Here is an 18,325-nt window from a genome sequence, read left to right as displayed (position 1 = left end):
TGTGCAAAGGGCAACTGTGTCGCGTGTGGGGGATTTAGTGACACCTGGTGTCTTTTTTTTGGTATAGAACACCGTAACTAAACTAGGAATGTCAGATTAAATTTGCATTTAGTGTTTGTCTGCACCCCGCTCTTATTTAAAAAATACAAATTTCCCGACTTACAAGTATTTTTAAAAATTCCATGTCCATATGATAATGATAGTAAGTTTGCTTATTATTGAAATGAATTTTGTTTTGGGCGAATTAAGTTTTCATCGCTAGGGGCCGCTAATACACACTGTCCCTTTAAGGGTAGATTAAAAAAAAGATTAGAATTGTAATTAATGACGTAGTGAACATGCAGTAAATAAAGGTTTGTCTCCATATTATTTTCACATGTTTTTCTATGAATAAAACTGATTTGAATGACTTCTTTAAACATTTTTACTACATTAACCAGGTTTTTGAAAAATAAAATTAGAATAGTCAATGCTATTTGCTATCGTAGTGAACGATGTTTACAAGATTAGACGTGTGACGATAGGGTAAACATGTAATTAGACTTAAAAGGGGGAGGGGTTAAAAAAAACAGTTCAAGAACATATTAATACTCAACCTAAGTTTTTAAAAATAATATAGCACAGTACTTAAAATTAAGATTTAACAAAATATAATCAATCTCATTATCAAAAAGGCATCTCAGACCAGTGACGTGTAACTGTCTCTTTAAAGAAACACAACATCCAAATCACGACCAAAGGTATCGCGAGAACAGCTAACGGAGTCTACGTGTGGCACATGCTAGTTTTCAGCTACACATTACCCAAACTTTTCCCAATCATCAGGTAAGTAAACTTAACACATATAACTCTTAACTTTTTCAATAACTATTAGAATTGTTAACATGACTAAGGTCTATTCCAGTCTCAGCTTTTACTCGATGTCGCATAAAAGCCGGTTCATTCATGCTAGCAATGCTTGTGTAACCTAATGTATCGAAGTCGAAATACATTTTACCGAAATCCTTTCATTGTTATGCTTGTACGCCAATTTTAATGCGAATTACAGGACGAAGAATCACTCACCAATTTTTAAACCGATTTTTAGGACATGATTAGTCATTGAATGGCGCCAATTCTGGTCTGCTTTAGCTTCCACAGACACGCGGAAGTTGCCAAAGGCACTTCATGCTCTTCACTTTGGCAACGTGTAATCTATTAAAGTTGTGCAACCGCGCTGTCCGTGCCACAAGTTTTAAACTAGTTTAAGTTTTGCCTAAAATTGCGCCCGAATTTCGAACACGACTTTTCATTCACTTGTCGACGAGTACAAAAGAAGCTTAGTTGGTGACGAGGCCCGGGTTTTGCTTAAAGGGACAGTGTGCAATGCCTGACCACTGGATGTCGCTGTATTGCAAGCGTCGGAAACTTAAAGCTCGAAAGCCGTATAAGTGTCTCGGAGCTGAAATAATGCACGTGCGGAGCCGAGACTATTGACTGAACAAAAATGTTCAGTCCAGCATTTGTAGAACACAGTTCTCAGCAGTAGCTCAGGAGGTAGAGCGCTCGTCTTGGGATCAATCCCAGTTCGAATCCCGGCTCGTCCGTGTTACATGTCGGAGTGTCCTTGGGTAAGACACTGAACCCCTAATACCCCCAAAAAGCAGGTTAGCGACTTACATGGCTGCAAGGCCGCTATTGAGAAATGTGGAGCAAATTGTAAAGCGCTTTGGGAAGTCATTGACTTGAAAAGCGCTATAGAAATGCAGATAATTTCACTACTTTACAATCACTCTAACAGACCCTGTGTTGACTTTAAATTGCTAAATAATTATCTATCTAAAAGCTCATGAAACAATGTGTTTATTGTTAAGACACTATGATGAAAATCCACATAACATACTTTAAATACTCAGAAGGGCTAGCGAAGCTCTTGGAAGAATTTTATTGGGTGAGTGGTAGGACTGGGTGGAGCTATACACAGGGCGCTATTGATAAGGGAAACAGGATCTGGTATTATAAGTCCATCCATTATCTGCACCGCTTATCCTCAGTAGGGTCGCGGGGGGTGCTGGAGCCCATCCCAGCCATCTCCGGAAAGTGGGCAGGGGACACCCTGAACTGGTTGCCAGCAATCATTAAACTTCACTCAGTGTAACTAAATGTGAAGATTACACATTTGACTGGGCAGCAGGTTCTGGCTGTTTTGTTGAATTTTGTCTCAAAATATGTAGTGTGGCTCTCAAAAAAAAATCAAAATATATGTATATTTTTGTGTGGGGGGGTTAGTCTTTGTAAAATAAATGTAGATGTATACGATTATTTTCTCTGGGCACTCCAGTTTCCTCCCACATTCCAAAAACGTGCATTTCAGGTTAACTGGCCGGTCCAAATTGTCGCTAAGTGTGTATGAGCAAGTGAGTAGTCTGTGTGCGAGTGAGTTGTCTGTGTGCCCTGCGACTGGCTGGTAACCAGTTCTGGGTGTCCCCTTCCCACTGCCCGAGGACAGCTGGGATGAGCTCCGGCTCCCCCGCGACCCTACTCAGGATAAGCAGTGCAGATGATGGATTGATGTGTATGATTGTTGGTGTATTTTCATTTATTTTTTTTCCTTAATCAAATCAACATCGTCATGTTGGGTCTCCATTGAACCGTTTCAAGGTATAACTAAGAATTGATGTGTCTCGGGGGCCATGAAATCAAATTACCATGGGAATATGTGATTAATGATGCTTATGATGTTTGTTAGGATGTTGTATTAACTATATTGAGCGATACTCCTTTCTTATGGTGTCCAGGACTGTTAGACCCTGAGTTAAAATCGTCCTGCTAATAGTTGGTGGTGCCAATTCCTAACAAACCATGATTGTTATTATTTTATTTTTTTACCACTAGGATGCGTCAATTAATTTATGGCGTCCTTTTAAAGACTGATTGTGTTGACTGTTTACTTCAATGTTATCATGCCCACTTAAGCAGGGTTATTGAGCCGAACTCAGATATACCCCCCCTTTTGGCTAATGTTAGATGCTGAATACTTAAAATTTCGTGGTATTAGAGACGTGCCAAATGAATTAAGCGTATTCTAAAATTAAAACATGAACATTACTTAATAAAATTATGTTTTATTTTAAATCGGACATAATTTGTTATTTTAAGTTAACTATATATAAATCTAAAATAGTTTTATTCAATCAAAAAAAATTGTCATGATACTTAAAATAAAACGATCATTTACTAAAAAGTGGTTATATATATATGTAACGGGTGTAATAATAACTTTTGTTTTATTGAAATTCCTGCTGAAATATGTGTATAGTTTTTGGTATATGTCCTGCAATGATGAGTCCAACAGTGCTATCTGCTGGTATGGGGTGGGGTTTGGTTTTGGCTTCTGACATGTGACCGGGAGGCGGGGTTTGTTGGCAGTCTTATCAGAGAGAACTGCAATGATAAGACACATCTTTTGGTGCTCCACAAAAGAAGTTAATTTTAAACATTATAACCCCAGCTGACAAATCTCTCAACATGCACAGTAATGTGATTGATATTGTCAAGCTGTTTAGGTTTATTTTCGTTTTGTTTCTGTTTTACTAAATTATGAATTCCCCTTGTAGAGATCAAAGAGATCAAAGCCAACAGAAAAGCTAATGTTGTGACTCATCCATTTGCAGGTAACTTGTACCCGTTTTTATACTCATCATTGTTTTTATTTCTATTTTTCATATACATTAAAAAAGGATGATGTTGGTTAAAATTCAGACGAAAGAAAAATATGTTGAATCCATTGTAAACGTTAAAAATCCACTATACGATCTCTTGTTAAAATGTAAAGATGTAAAAATGTATTGTGATATTCTAAAATGTATTTTCTGTAAAGTGAAAAGAAAGCTCTTTGATATGCTTTGTTGGCAGTCTTACCAGAGAGAACTGCAATGAGATCAAAGAGATCAAAGCCAACAGAAAAGCTAATGTTGTGACTCATCCATTTGCAGTAACTGTAATAAAAACCTCATCATCCAGTCCAGCGTAAATGTGGATCTTTGGTGGGACACGTACACCGCGGTTACATATATATATTAAAGTTTTCCATATATAAATATAAAGGGACAGTGTATTGTTTAGCGCAGAGTAGTCGTAAAAATATAATTTCTAAAATAACACAATATTGATTAAGAAATAAGCATAATTACATGAATTATGAAACAAACCTGCACTTTTGAAAATGCCCATAGGTTGAAAAAATTTTGTAAGTGACCTCAGCCTCACCTGAATGGAGCTGAATTATTTGTCGGCCATCTTGCTTTTACGCATACCAATAACATCAAAAGGTTGTGAAAATGTGCATTTTGGCTGCTTTGAGTCCCGGTAGTTTGTATTCCTCCTTGTGCCTTTTAGCACTCGTTTCCGAGACTTCCATATTGCTTACCTGTCAACCTAGTTAAGTTAATGGTATGTCATCTGTAATAGTCTGTGGTGCAGCCTTTTGAGACGTCTTATGATAAAGGGCTATACAAATAAACATGACTTCATTTGACTATTGTTACTAATTACTATAATGAATCAATTACATTAATTTGATACCTTTTTAGGAAAATTCATTTTTACAGAATATACCAGGGGGTACAGTCAGCGCTGTTTAGCAGAGCGTGCACAAAAGGACCTATTTACAGCACCTGGTATTCCACAGTGGTCTCCCACCTGAGTATTAACCAGGCCAGACCGTGCTTGGCTTCCCGAGATTGGGTGTTCTCACTTCAGTAGAGCCATAAAGCCATAGTTTTTCTAAACGTCTAGGAGGCACAATAAATAATGCAAAATTTCCTTTTGTAGGAGTAAATGAGATTATAAAATGGTATTCCTAAAAAGAAGTAATATTTACAGCACTTCCCTTCAACCTAGACTGCAACACATAACTCTTTTCACATTCGCACGTAACTATGCCTATTGTTTTGACTTTTTTTTTTATTTAAAAAAGTATTTATTTAAGATTTGATTATATGTGATTTTAACTTCAATTTATCCAATTTTACCGTATTATAACCTCATATTTTAGTAGAACAAAATTTTCGTTTTAATCTTTATTTCTGATGCGCCTGCAACTTGCGGCAGTGTCCAGGCATAATTTTGCAATTATTTTTACCTTTTCATTTCATCTTTCCTTTTCAGTCTTTATCACATGTTTATCCCGGAGTGTCGCGTCTAATCTTGTAAACAATGCTCACTATGTTATCAATGAAAACTAAGAGTATTCTCATCCTATTTTTCTTATTGCTGGTTCACATCTTAACTTTTTTTTAAAACAATGTCATTTAAATTATTTTCATTTGTAGCAAAATACAGAGAAAAAAAATTGCGTAAAGACAAAATAACAAATTATATGCTAAGAAAGGAATAATATATAATATACTCCATTTCCTAACACGTTACTCTGTGTGATTTGTAAAATGTTTTAATCATTAAAATGATTTTTGTTCAAATCACTACACAAAACTGATGAGGCATTAAATTCTTAGCAGTCTAATGTGTCAGTTTTTGTTTCTCGTTCTTACCCACAGGGTTCAAGTCTTGCATTAATGGTCATCAATAAGATGGGTCCTAAGAGGAAGTCAGATTCCGTATTACCGGCAAAGGACTCTAAGAAAGTCAGAGGTAATGGTCTTTTCCCTGTTTTTTTTTTTTTTAAATGAATAAGACTTTGTATTCATCTCGAGGCTTAACAAATTTTACTCAAAACTTTAGTACAATTCATTTTAATATGATCAACAGGAAAAACATGGATCAGTGGTTGTTTTATGTCTTTAAACAACATATTAGAAAGCACACTCTGTTTGCATCTTATTGTCTGTTTTATTTTGAAAGATTTGATCATTTTGAAATTTTACCTTTTACTTTGTTTTTTTTTTTTGCATTCTTTAGTTTGACTGCATTAGTTGCAGACTCCATAAAGTTTCTACTTGAGTAGGAATTTGTTTGTGTTATTGTTGGGTTCATTGAGATTTAACTCCAAAAATGACTCAACATTCTAACATAGTGTAGTTAATTGGTTTCATTTGGGGGAAAATGTGTACTGTATGTACTGTATATAATACTCGGGTTATTTTTTTTTAATAGCACATTTGATTTTTTACCTTTACTTTATGTATCTGTGAACTAATTGATGTAATGTATCTTCACCAGTTTACCACAGAAGTCACGGCAAGGAGGCGGGCAATGTTCTTGTATTGGGCCAGGGTGATGTTGGACAGCTGGGTTTGGGAGAGGACATCTTGCAGAGGAAGAAGCCAGCTCTTTTGTCCTTACCTGAGAAAATAGTGCAGGTGGTTGCTGGAGGCATGCATACTGTGTGCCTCAGCGACACTGGCGTGGTATGTACTGCTTTGTATGGTGTGTTCTAAGAGCAAGGGTCACCAATCTTTGTGAAGCCGAAAAGTACTTTGTTAGTAATTACTGCTGAGATTTCTGGAGTTTATTTCCCACCACGTAACAAAAATATTTGGCAGCCAGTACATGTTGTTAAAGAAATCTCATGCCTCATTGAACAATTGATACTACCAATAAACCAAAAGTTCCTGACTAGAGGAAGCAGCTTTTTTAAAACCTGCATGCTTACATTTAAGACCAAAACTCAATTTTATCTTTGTACAAGACTAAATTCCGTTAATTTCTTACATTATAACCTCTGCACACACTTGGTGCCAACCGTTGGGGGGATTTTGCGTTGACACCTTTGGTTGGAAATCCGCAACGGTGCCGATGCCGTTTTCTAGCGGCGTTGTTTTCAGTTGTGTTCAGAGTTGTTTACTTCACATGTTTTCGTATCATTTGAGCATTCAAGTTGGTGATTACAAAAACAAGCACATACTTATGTACAGTGTTGAAAGAGAGCGCGAATTAGGGCTGCATCGCGTAAAATGTGAGTGTTATATTCCTAGATGACAGTTTCAGGGCTTCCATACTAAGAATAGTGCCAGATTGTAATACAGATGAGGAAGTTTTGTTTTTGTCGCCATTGGTGGTTGGTGCAGTACCAGACCAAACTGCATTTGCTTACAATCGTTCCTTGAGGATTAAGGGCTATACAAATAAACATGGTTTGACTTGACTTAAAATAAACTTCAGTGATCTGACATTGACGCAAACATACAGAAAGAGTAGTTTAGCTTTTTTTTATAACTTCCACTGCACTTCAATTTGGGTGTATGAATTGAGGACTTGATTTGTGTGTGTGAATATTGATTAAAGTACTGTTAAACCTCGCGGTTGGCTAGTGTGATGTATTGATATGAATAATGAATGTAAAAACATGGACTCATTTCTCCTGAAGGTGTCATAAATGTTTCAAGGCGTCACTGCAGTGTTTTGTATCTAGAGCGCAAGCATTGTGGGGAAAAAAAGCAGCTTGCGCTTTTCCTCAGTGCTCCCTCAAAAAAAACACGAATAAGTCTCGCCATATTTAAAGCTGAAGTGTTGACAGTAAAAGAAAATAGTGGCTTGTAGTCCTGAATTTATGGTAAAACACTTTTTTTTTTCCTAAATCTTTTTGTATTGCTTACATTTTCAAATTTAATTGAAAGTGAAAATGACCGAGGACTGGTGAGCTATTTTCAAACATTTCCATGTGTTAAGCAGTTCTTTCAGGGGATATCTTCCTGCAGGCACCATGTTTGTGACCCATTCTTTCAAGCAACAACAAATGACTACATGGGTGACAGGATATAACTAGAGATTTGATCTAAAATAACACTTTCATTCTTTAAAATATTATTCCTCAGGTTTACACTTTTGGCTGCAATGATGAAAGGGCCCTTGGTCGAGACACAAAAGAATGCGGCTCAGAGATGACTCCGGGGAAGGTCGTGATCGAGGATAAGGTGGTCCAGGTGTCGGCGGGGGATAGCCACACGGCTGCGCTCACGGAGGAAGGAAGCGTCTATGTGTGGGGAACCTTCAGGGTCAGTTGTTGTCTTCCTTTTTTCCCCTTTATGTTGCCAATAGATGCCATTATTGATACCAACTTAATGATTTTAGTTCAACATCAGTGGCTTTTATCATGTGACCAAATCTGTCATGCTGGTATTTCCTTCTCACATATGATTTAGAAATTATGTTACAGTTCATATATGATGATGGCAGATATTAGTTGTTTGTTTATAAAAAAATATTTTCTTGAAAACTTAAATGCACAGGGATCAGAATTTTCCGCGGATTTCCGCTGTTTTTGAACCCCAAAGGTCATTCCCGTAAATTGTCTAAATTCGATGAGAAAATATTTTGGGGGGGTGAGGTATGATACGTGACTGTTTCATCACCCCAAGTTAGCATTTAGACCATTGGTCGATAGGTTCGCTGATAACCAATCAGCGGAGCTTTTGTTCAGAGCATTGGCTTTCTCAAACATGGCGCTCCTTCCGGTCTTTTCAAACGGTGAAATGAGTGTTTGAAAAAGTAAATATGAAAATACTAAAAAAAGAAGACGAGGCTTTTGTCTCCGAGATTGATAAAGGAATCGAGAATAAATTTAAGTGGTCATGGCTAGAGAAGACTGTCACAGTAAACGTTAAAATCGGCGCAAAGATCGAGGAAGTTACAGAAACTTTGAGCCAGTTCATCGCAAAGTGTGATGTTCCAGGGAAAGCAAAGTGTCTATACTGTGTCGATCTGATCAATTATGGTACGCGAGGTTGTGTGGCACTGATCGATCATGCTAAAATGAACAAGCACAAAGCAAAAATAGCTTGCCGGCGATCAAATTATGCACTCGGATCCGCATTTAAAATCGGCAGTGAAACTAACAGTAACACCACCGGTTCAATATTATTGGCCGTTTCAAATCCTTCCACTTCAAATACTAGCAGCAGTCAACCACTGGTTCCCCTGTGTGACAGAAAATCCCAATCTGAGGTATTTATAAATCTATTTATTTATGAAATGATTTTATCTTTTGTGTTTATACAATATTTAGAACAGGATAAACAAAATTTAAAATTTGTTATAAACATGATCAAAATAAATTATTTTGTATCATCATGATCATGTTCAATATTACAAATGCTTTTAATGTCAATATATTATTATTTTTTTAATTTATATATATATATATATATATATATATATATATATATATATATATATATAATACATGGTTTCTGTTTTGTTGGATTTAATTCATTCTAGTGCAATTTTCACATAGCAAATAAGATAAATGCTGTTGACTTCAGCCCTGGCTATTTCAGCTGAAAATGAAAATCTCCATTCTGATCCCTGAATGCACAAGAATCACAATAGTGATTGTCTTGGAGTCTTGCGGTAAAGCCCAGGCACATCTGGCGCCTACCATATGCGACACTGGCGATGGGCATTTTGCTTTTGACATCGAGTATCATACACGTTTTATAATTTTGGCACTGGGTTGCCAAATTTCCCAGGTGTGCGCAGCACCCGGGAAAACGGCAAGCTCTCGAGTGTATACAAAACACTGGTGACGTCTGTAAACATTTATGACGCCCTTCTAGATGAGATATTAGCAGACAGTACTTGATTCAATATTTTCAACATACAATATTTACACTTTTTTACACACAAATCCAGTCCTCAATTACAAATCCGAAATGAACAGCAATGGAAGTTATCGATCAAAACTGCGAAAGTTCTATATCATCTATCTGTTACCACAGCAACCCCAAATGACAATAACACAGAAAAACACTTCTAATGTCTGTGTTGCAATCTGGGACTATTCTCCACAGTAAATGGTAAATGTACTATGGTTTCCCTGGTGCCAGAAATATGATACAGCCCCCATTTTTTGTTGTCTTTCGCCACAGTAGTAAATATGTGCTCGTCCTCGTAATCGCTTTCTTGAATGGTCCCATGATCTGAAACCGTGACATCAAACAACTTAGAAAAATTTGAAAAACTGCGTTATGTTTGCAGGTACAGGGCACTCTTGGCGTTCTGGTTTAAGGGTTACTGTCTGGCGGTGGTAAATTTTGTAATATTTGATCCGCGCACCATTTTGGAAAAGGATTTGTCATTACGTGCGATGGAAAAATGAATTGCACGGATCCCTTAACTGCCTGGTTCGTCAGGGCACCACTTCCTGTGTTGTGTCTTGGGCAGGTACAGCCTGGCGGCACTCATTCCTCTACAGGCCAGTTCTTTTGGGTTGGGGTTTTCCCCCTTCATTAAATGTATAGTACTGGCTTCCATGGATATGATTTCCAGGAGAAGCACCCTGGTCTGACTCAGATAGAGTACCTTCATTATCTCTGTGTTGTAGCTTTTGGTGTAAAGCGTCCTGCTGCTCCATAAAGATGAACCAGACCTCTGCATTGACGTCCCGCAAAAACTTTTTACAGGTGGCATGTCCCCCATGTCGATCACATCAATAAAAAATTCTGATATTGGCCGACTCGCGAGCAGTTTCCAAGTCAAGAGCTTACACCCAACTCATTTTTTACTGCTTTTTTTAAAAAGAAATCTTGGTCCTCTTGAATTTACTGGTGTCATGTTTAGCAATCACCGCGTTGACTGTATCTTTTTTTCTGCTAGATGAAAACGTTTCCCCATCCCCCCACACAATTGCCACAATTAATAATCATCTCTTGGTCTTCATCACATCACTAGCAAAGCACCGGAAACCAAGCATACGAGTGTTAATCCAATTAGTCTAGTATGTGCCCGAGCTTAATCTTACTGGGTTGTTTTTGTCCCACTTTACATTTGTTTCGCACTGATTTTGCTCCCGCAGTCATTGCAGTTTCATTAATACTGTACTCAGTGGCACGCTGGTAATTACATCTCTATTATCTCGGCCTACCTTCAGCGCTATTAAGACTGCCGCAGATTTCCCTAAAGAAAGCTCACTGCTTGTGGTACACAGCATAACAGCTGTTTAACCGGCATTTATTTTGAATTGGTGGATACAAATGTCGTAAATGTATGGAAATAAATTGTGGACTGAATCCATGTTTGGCCTTAATATATATTTTCTTGCAGAAACCTGGCCAATTGTAATACTATAAAGGAGGATTTTGTCAGCTTAATAGTGTCTTGTTGGCTTCTTGTAAAATGTGTGCAGTTTATTTCAGCTCATTACTAATATTGGTACTTTACCCACAGGATAGTAATGGCATTATAGGTCTCCTGGATCATTTCAAAACAACCGATTTCCCGACGAAAGTCCCCCTGACAGAAACTGTCGTCAAAATTGTGTCAGGTAGTAATGGATCACCTCATTTCAACTGTAAGTGGCATGGAGAGGCTTGTCTTATATGGTTGTGTGTTTACGTATTTTATAACAGGTAACGACCATCTTGTAATGGTGACCTTGGAGGGTAATCTTTATACTTCAGGTACAGCCGAACAGGGCCAACTAGGACGCGTCCCTGAGCAATTCTCAAATCGAGGAGGCAGGAAAGGACTCGGTAAGGATTAAAACTCCACGTTCCTTCTCATGTTAGTCACATTCATCTTGTGTAGTGATCCACTTCCTGTTTCTGTGATGTGTAGATCGTCTTTTGATTCCCCAAATGGTCAAAGTCAAAGCCAAACTTCATTTTGTGGATGCCTTCTGCGGGGCGTACTTCACCTTTGCCGTGTCCAAAGACGGACCCGTGTACGGATTCGGCCTCTCCAACTATCACCAGCTGGGTACGATTCTTCCGAGATGCAAATTATCAATTAAAAAGGCTTTATCAAAAATTGGGATTACTATCAACAGACATATTTCGGTCTGCAAATCCAAAAAAATGACATTTCAAACAAGGTGTATTAATCCTGTCTCAGGGTTTGAAACAGTACTTTATTGTATGAATGCTTCATATATTTGAAGTTGTAAATCCCGGTATGATTCATTCATTCATTCAATTCCGTGCACCTACATCTTGTATATTACAATATATATATATTTTCTATTGCAACCCCTTTTTGTTACACCCTTACAACTCTACCATATATTTTAAAGTTAGTTTAAAAACGATGGTACGGTTTTTTTTCTTTTTTTTAATTGCTGAAAACAATAAATCACTACATAGGGCTGATGTTTCTGAGCTCATGTTAAGAATATGGTGCTTTTAAACTTGGTTTGTGCTACTCTTGTAGTGCACTATTCTACACACAAATTAAACGATTAACGTTAGCGTCTAGGGCTGGCCAATTATTCGAACTACTTTTATTGAGTAATTTTTTAAAAAATCATCAGTTTAAATATTTTCTGAATTGTGAAATCGAAGATAAAAATTAGTTATATTTACTCATTGCTGGCGGGATTTTTGTTGTAGTTTTTTTTTTTTTTAGAAACCATTTAATTGATGGATTTGACGTAAACTAGTCACAAATAGGGTTAGGCTATAAAACATTTGCGTCATCTAAAAAGACTGCGATTCATACATAGGCTTAATTCTGAAATCGAGGGATGGACTTTTAGGAAGTTAGTTTCATTTTAATACCGTACTTTCTGCAGTATAAGGCGCTCCTAAAAGACCTAATTTTTTTTCCAAAAGCTTACCATGTGTCTTATGATACGGTGCGCTTTATACATGGATCAATATATAGTTGCAAGAGGTGGGTCCGTTGTAGCATTTACAGGTTCGTATAGGCTTAAGTGGGGCAAAAAAAAGCCTGCAATTGGCCGAAAAATATGTGAATCAAATGTTAAGGTTGGTCTACTCTCTAGAGAAGATAATTTTATGGGGCTAAATAGACAGCTAGCAACAACCAATGTCTACGATTTTCATTACGATTGTCATTATTGCTTTTTTTGGCGTACGTAAATGTACACGTTGGGTTCACCATGCACATGAAGGTAAGGGGGCTATGGTTGCGTATTATCATCGAATGTGATGGCTGCAGGACAACGTGTTTGGTGAGCTACACCAACTTTAAATTTTTTGGTGTCTTGTTCTAGACTGATTGTGATGTTCCTGTGATGAGTATATTTTTAAATGATCAGCGTATCTTAAATCCTAAGAGTTTAAGCTTTTCAATGATATGTGACAGGGCATATTTCATTGGCTGGTGACATATCGTACTGACACCTTGTCTGCTCGTGTCAACGTTAGGTCAGTAAAATATAATTAACCCCCGATCTGACTTTTATGTTAACGTTCCTACTGTAGCGCCTAATGTATGGACAATATATGACAAAAACTATTTTTGGGGAGGAGTGGGTTATAATGTAGGACGTCTTATAGTGCAGAAAACACAGTAATCAAAATCGACAGCTGATTATTAAATGTAGTGAATGCGGCTTGAGGTGTTGACAAGACAATTTTGAAATGGATTGCCACTAAATTTTACAAATTAAAATACCGTTCAAAAAAGTCATTGTTGTTTGAATTCTTGGCTGAATGCTTTTTGGAGTATTGATTTTTTTTGTCTTGCTTAAATATGGATGATATTGCCTACTATATCCTCATACAATCATGATTTTTATTTTGGACACATCATCCAGCTCTATCTCCACCTGTTGTTTAACTGAAAATTTGCAACTTGACTACTACACTTTTTTATTCCCACATCCAGGCACCAAAAGCACAAAAATGCATTTTGTTCCTGTAAAACTGACCTCTTTCAAAAATTCCACCTTGACTTGGGTCGACATTTCTGGAGGCCAGCATCACACGGTCTGCCTTGACTCTCAAGGTAACTTGAAGACTATTCCCGACGTTTTGATTTTTTTGGGGTGGTTTTCTGAAGTCCCCTGTTCATTTTTTTTCCTATTAACCAGGACAGGTATACAGCCTGGGCAGAGCGGAATATGGACGCCTCGGCCTGGGCGAAGATGTTCAAGAGAAGAGTGAGCCCACAGCTGTCAGCGGAGTTTCACCGGCCAGCAGAGTGAACTGTGGGGCATCCGTCAGCTTTGCCGTAACCAAAGAAGGTAATAGGAAGATTCTGGTTGCCAGTGTTCAATTGGTTGTGCCAGAGTCTCATGAAGTTTGTATTATAAATATTTTTAAACTTACTCTTGGATTCAAAATACTGTATGATGACCATTTCAAAATATACTCATCACGTCAAATCCCAATCAGTCGGAAAAAAGATACGCTAATGCTATACAGCCGCCGTAACTCAACATTTTGTCCCCTGGCTGTCTTCAACTTCTTTGAATGTCACAAAAAATTGCTTTGTTACATCTAGGAGAATCCATAAAATCCAACCTTTTAAAATATTTTGCCGCCGTTAGAAAAAAAATGCATAAATTAGCCGCATCATTGCATAAGCCGCTGGGTTGAAAGTTTGGGGAAAAGGTTGCGGCTTGTAGTCCAAAATGTACGGTATATATAGTGAGTTAAAAGTATTTGATTCCTTGCGAATTTTGTTGGTTTGCCCACTATTAAAGACATAATAATTCTACTAATTTATTAATAGAGGCATTCTAGCATGGAGAGACACATAGAAAATCCCAAAAATGGCTTTAAATAATATATTTTTAAAGATTTTTAACATTGAGGGAAAAAGGGGTTTGATCCCACTAGCCAAAAGCACTTAATACTTAGCGACAAATTCTTTCTATGAAAGAACAGCGGTACACCAGAGGGAAGGAGGTTGTCCCTCACAACTGCAAGGTACATGGCTCCATCCATCTTCCCACTAAATTGGTGAAGCCATTTGGCTTTGGCAGATAAACATTCCTAAACACTGAGGTTTCCACCTCCTATGCGTGATGGTGCGCACAGTGTTGTTGGGGACCTAGGCAGCATTTTTCTTCCTCCGCACTTGACAGATATAGTTTAGACAATATGGTTCACTTTTGGTCTCATCTGACCACAGAACTTTCTCCCAATCACTTTGCACATCTTTGTAGTTATGATTGGCATACTATATGGCGGGCTGCCACGTGTGCCTTTTTAAGATGGGGTAAGTTTCGGGCACTGCAGGATTTTAATCTAATGTGATGCAGTGTTGGCAATAGTCTTACTGGTGGCTGGTCCCAGCTGCCGTGAGGTCATTCACCAGTTGCTGTTGATTGGTTGCAGGACGATTTCTCACAGTGCTCATTATCATTGCCACCCCACGTGTAGTAATATTCTTTGGAGCACCAGACCGAGGTCTTTTGATGGTCATGTTCTACTTCTTAAATTTTCTCACAATTGCACGAATGGTTGTTGCTTTAATTCGCAGAGAATCTATCCAGCGCCCCATCGCACTGCTGTCATTTTTAACGGTGTAAAAAGAGTGGCACCGCTGTTGCAAGCAGTTAGAAAAAATTGCTTGGAGCAGGAAAGTGCTTTGTTGAATACGTGCCCCAACTGTAGCTCATAAGTTGCCCTTAAAATAACCTCAGTAAACCATGGAAGAATCGTCGTCCCTTTATAGCGGCAATCGCAAAAGCAGCGGTACTGATATTTAATACTGAAATTTACCAAATCACCGATATGAGTATTATTTAATTAAATTTACAAATCGAAGGAAATGGCACCAGACCAATACTTTCGGATTTAAAATGTAGAAAATGTTTCCGGGGTGTTAGACCATGGGTCGGCAAATAACAGCCCGCACTTCTGATCAGGCCCGCTGACATATTTAATTCGTCTCACAAGATATACTGAGAGAAGTGTAAAAAGGAGCTGGTTTTCGTTAAACAATGACCTGCAGTTTTAATTTCGTTGCCAAAGCCACGCACCACTCCAAATCACCTACTGTAGCTGTTGATGCTGACTACCATCTATCAACCAGAGAACATTGGTGGAAACTGCAATCCCAATGTAATTTTATTTAAAATGTAACTCGCTGTTTAAGGCATTGCGATTGCACTCACCTGGATTTCTTGGCCTATCTGCGTTCATTTATTCCCATCAAAACTATATTTTTATTGCGCTCCCTGCCAAGATTCAAATAGCTGGCTACAACATTTTTTTGTATATACTTTTTTATTATTCATGAAAATATAAAGTACATTCAGACCGCTTTATTCCATTGAGTTTTTCAATGCCAATGATCTATGACTTTGTTCTTATTAACTAATGTTTTTGGAAATGAAAATATTTGTATTTTTGAGTGTTTTAAAACCAATTGGATGAAATGGTCACCTCATAAACAGACAATTAAACATAACTTGTTGCACAACTAAAACATGTCCCTCAAAACAAGGACAAATAGGCTCAAAGAATGCTCCTTCCCTAGGGCCACTACCACCCCAACAGGCGCACAAGATGGTTAAAACAGATTGCGACATCAATAGTAGTTATAACACAAAACTTTGAAAATCTATAGCTTGTGACCAATGTTCCTTCTAATCTTCCACGAGTCTGAGCGTTTACACAAATTCTGAGCATTGCTTGGAACAACGGTGAGCAACATGAAAATACAAAGCATTATCAAAATGCCGAAAACTTGACTGAGTTTCTGCCAATAATAAATTATTGAATTGGCTGATGTACCCGTGAAAAGGTTGCATGGCCCACAAACGTCTGTTTTTTAAAATAGTATCTTTTGTTACATACAAGTAACATTTCATGGATTCATTTATTTAGTTGTACAATACCAGAACGGTATTTAATCAGACTTTGTTGGCAGAAAGATTTACTTAATCTATTTTAAAATATTTGAATGCAACACCAGATTTTTCAGCAATCGTAAGATAATATTTTTCATGTAAATGTGAACAGTCAGACTCCTGTGAAGTTTGACGAGACAAAAGAAGAAAATTAAATTATTTTATAACCATAGTCAAGCAGAAAGAAACATGGTCAACACACGACACAGTCAGAAACTCACTGAAAGTTATGTACAAGTTGCATCCTCCAGTACAACAGCGGAAGCGATCTCCTCTGCAGTCCCTCCATTCCCACCATTCTTTCTCCAGCTCACATGCGCGCTTAATTTGTTTGCTCAATCTCGTTGAAGTCACAGCACCGTAAGGAAAACACAGGGAAACCGTGTGTTGATTGCCCGCATGCACCCTATTTATTGCCGAATTTGCTAGGGAATTATCTTTGCAATTTTGAGCCCTGATTTTTATGCACTGGATCGATTTTTCTTGTGTGCTAAGAAAGTCTGGGCAGTGCGCAATTAAGCATGCCCAGAGCTTAGTGAGAACATTGCTTGCTTTTTAAAATTGTATTTATTTTTTATAGATTTTTATTTCTCTTTGAAGATTTTTTTGCAGGTTTACTCTGGAGTGCCATGTACAATCCCCTTGCATACAACGTTTCACAACATTAATACTAATCACAATAGAGAAAATTAAATTAAATACAAACTAGAAAAAATTGGTTGTCTTATGTTAACTTTTTTCCTCAGGTGTGTTGCCTAGGTATGGGATTTAAAATTTTCGGTGTATATACAAGTAATTCAATCAATCAGCCATTTTTTTATCTGGCCCCTATGCTCATTTTTAAACCCAATCCAGCCCACTGCATCCTACCATCAATCTGTTTCAGTCGTTCTTGTATTTACTTAAACATTGTCTGCCGAATCCAGGATCTGCATACGCTTGGGGAATGGGCACCAACCTGCAACTGGGCACGGGCGAAGAGGACGACGAATGGAGCCCCGTGAAAATGACTGGCAGGCAACTGGAAAACCGCACAGTACTAAATGTGTCCAGCGGAGGGCAGCACACGGTTCTTTTGGTCAAAGACAAACAGGAAAGCTGATAAAGCTTCAGGGCGTGTCATGATGCTTCGCCTGTGTTTGCTGCGCCTAAAACGTGGGCGGTGGTTGAGTATTACTCGTGGTGTATTATTGTGGCACAACCATGTTTGACTCAGGTCAGCTAAATGATGCTTTTGGTAACAATTTGGTGGTGGACATTTTTACTGTCAATTATGAAGACAAAGGTATTTTTTTAAAAACCCCATTATGACAAATTCCCTTTGTGGCGGTTTGAATGAAAGTCATTAGCATGAGTGTGGGTTTGTGTGAGGTGTGACTTCAGGAGTGTACATAAGATTTTGTTTTTATAGTTGTGCCCGGCCTAGACTATTTAAAACCGTTTTAGTCTTTTGCTTCAAGCAATAATTCCATGTGTTACATACATTAATTACTTTCCAACTAAGTGTCAAGCTGCTGTCCACAGAAAAGACAATTTCATTGTATTTGAGACACTGTCCTCTAATTTGCTACTGTTCATGTCTGAAAATAAATTGAATCATTTTACATAATGTTTGCTTAATCATTACATTTCCATGACATCAAGTTTAATTTAAACCTTTTAGGTTTTCTGATTGATTTTCCATGTTTCAGATCTGCAATGCTAATGTGCTACGCTTTTGCCTAAAGTGGAGTTTTTTTTTCCTCCTTCCACTTGTTGAACTTGGTCAAAATCCTAGCAAGCTTTGTTTTTGTGCTTAAAGCTATACAGAATTTAAACTACTTGCGGCCACCAGTTCCCGGT

The 18,325-nt window shown here is 37.8% G+C and overlaps 1 protein-coding gene across 2 annotated transcripts; it reads left to right on the top strand.

The window, feature by feature from the left end:
• Positions 1 to 768: 768 nt before the first annotated feature.
• rcc1 (regulator of chromosome condensation 1) lies at positions 769 to 18,092 on the top strand. Of its 2 annotated transcripts, none has more exons than XM_088327330.1 (10): positions 769 to 825; positions 5,538 to 5,631; positions 6,160 to 6,347; positions 7,755 to 7,934; positions 11,104 to 11,200; positions 11,286 to 11,408; positions 11,494 to 11,634; positions 13,507 to 13,626; positions 13,712 to 13,864; positions 17,410 to 18,092. In XM_088327330.1, the coding sequence occupies exons 2-10, from the start codon at positions 5,556 to 5,558 to the stop codon at positions 17,583 to 17,585; spliced, it is 1,254 nt and encodes a 417-aa protein (XP_088183456.1). In that variant the 5' UTR covers positions 769 to 825; positions 5,538 to 5,555; the 3' UTR covers positions 17,586 to 18,092. The 2 variants fall into 2 exon arrangements, with proteins under 2 accessions (XP_088183456.1, XP_088183457.1); XM_088327331.1 differs by lacking the exon at positions 769 to 825 and adding an exon at positions 3,634 to 3,653.
• Positions 18,093 to 18,325: the final 233 nt, after the last annotated feature.

Source organism: Urocampus carinirostris, chromosome 2 (genome assembly GCF_059441175.1).
Source record: "Urocampus carinirostris isolate Australia breed hairy pipefish chromosome 2, RoL_Ucar_1.0, whole genome shotgun sequence".
Classification (NCBI taxonomy): Eukaryota; Metazoa; Chordata; class Actinopteri; order Syngnathiformes; family Syngnathidae; genus Urocampus; species Urocampus carinirostris.
The sequence above is the reverse complement of the archived record's forward strand: the minus strand, read 5'-3'. Positions and strand labels throughout refer to the sequence as shown.

What these genes read in the sequence shown, in the direction of transcription:
- rcc1 (XM_088327330.1), top strand. Translation starts at nt 5,556, where the DNA reads ATGGTCATCAATAAGATGGGTCCTAAGAGGAAGTCAGATTCCGTATTA. An exon ending in AGGAGGCAGGAAAGGACTCG is followed by an intron (nt 11,409 to 11,493) that starts GTAAGGATTAAA and finishes TGTGATGTGTAG; the next exon opens with ATCGTCTTTTGATTCCCCAA. An exon ending in CTCCAACTATCACCAGCTGG is followed by an intron (nt 11,635 to 13,506) that starts GTACGATTCTTC and finishes TCCCACATCCAG; the next exon opens with GCACCAAAAGCACAAAAATG.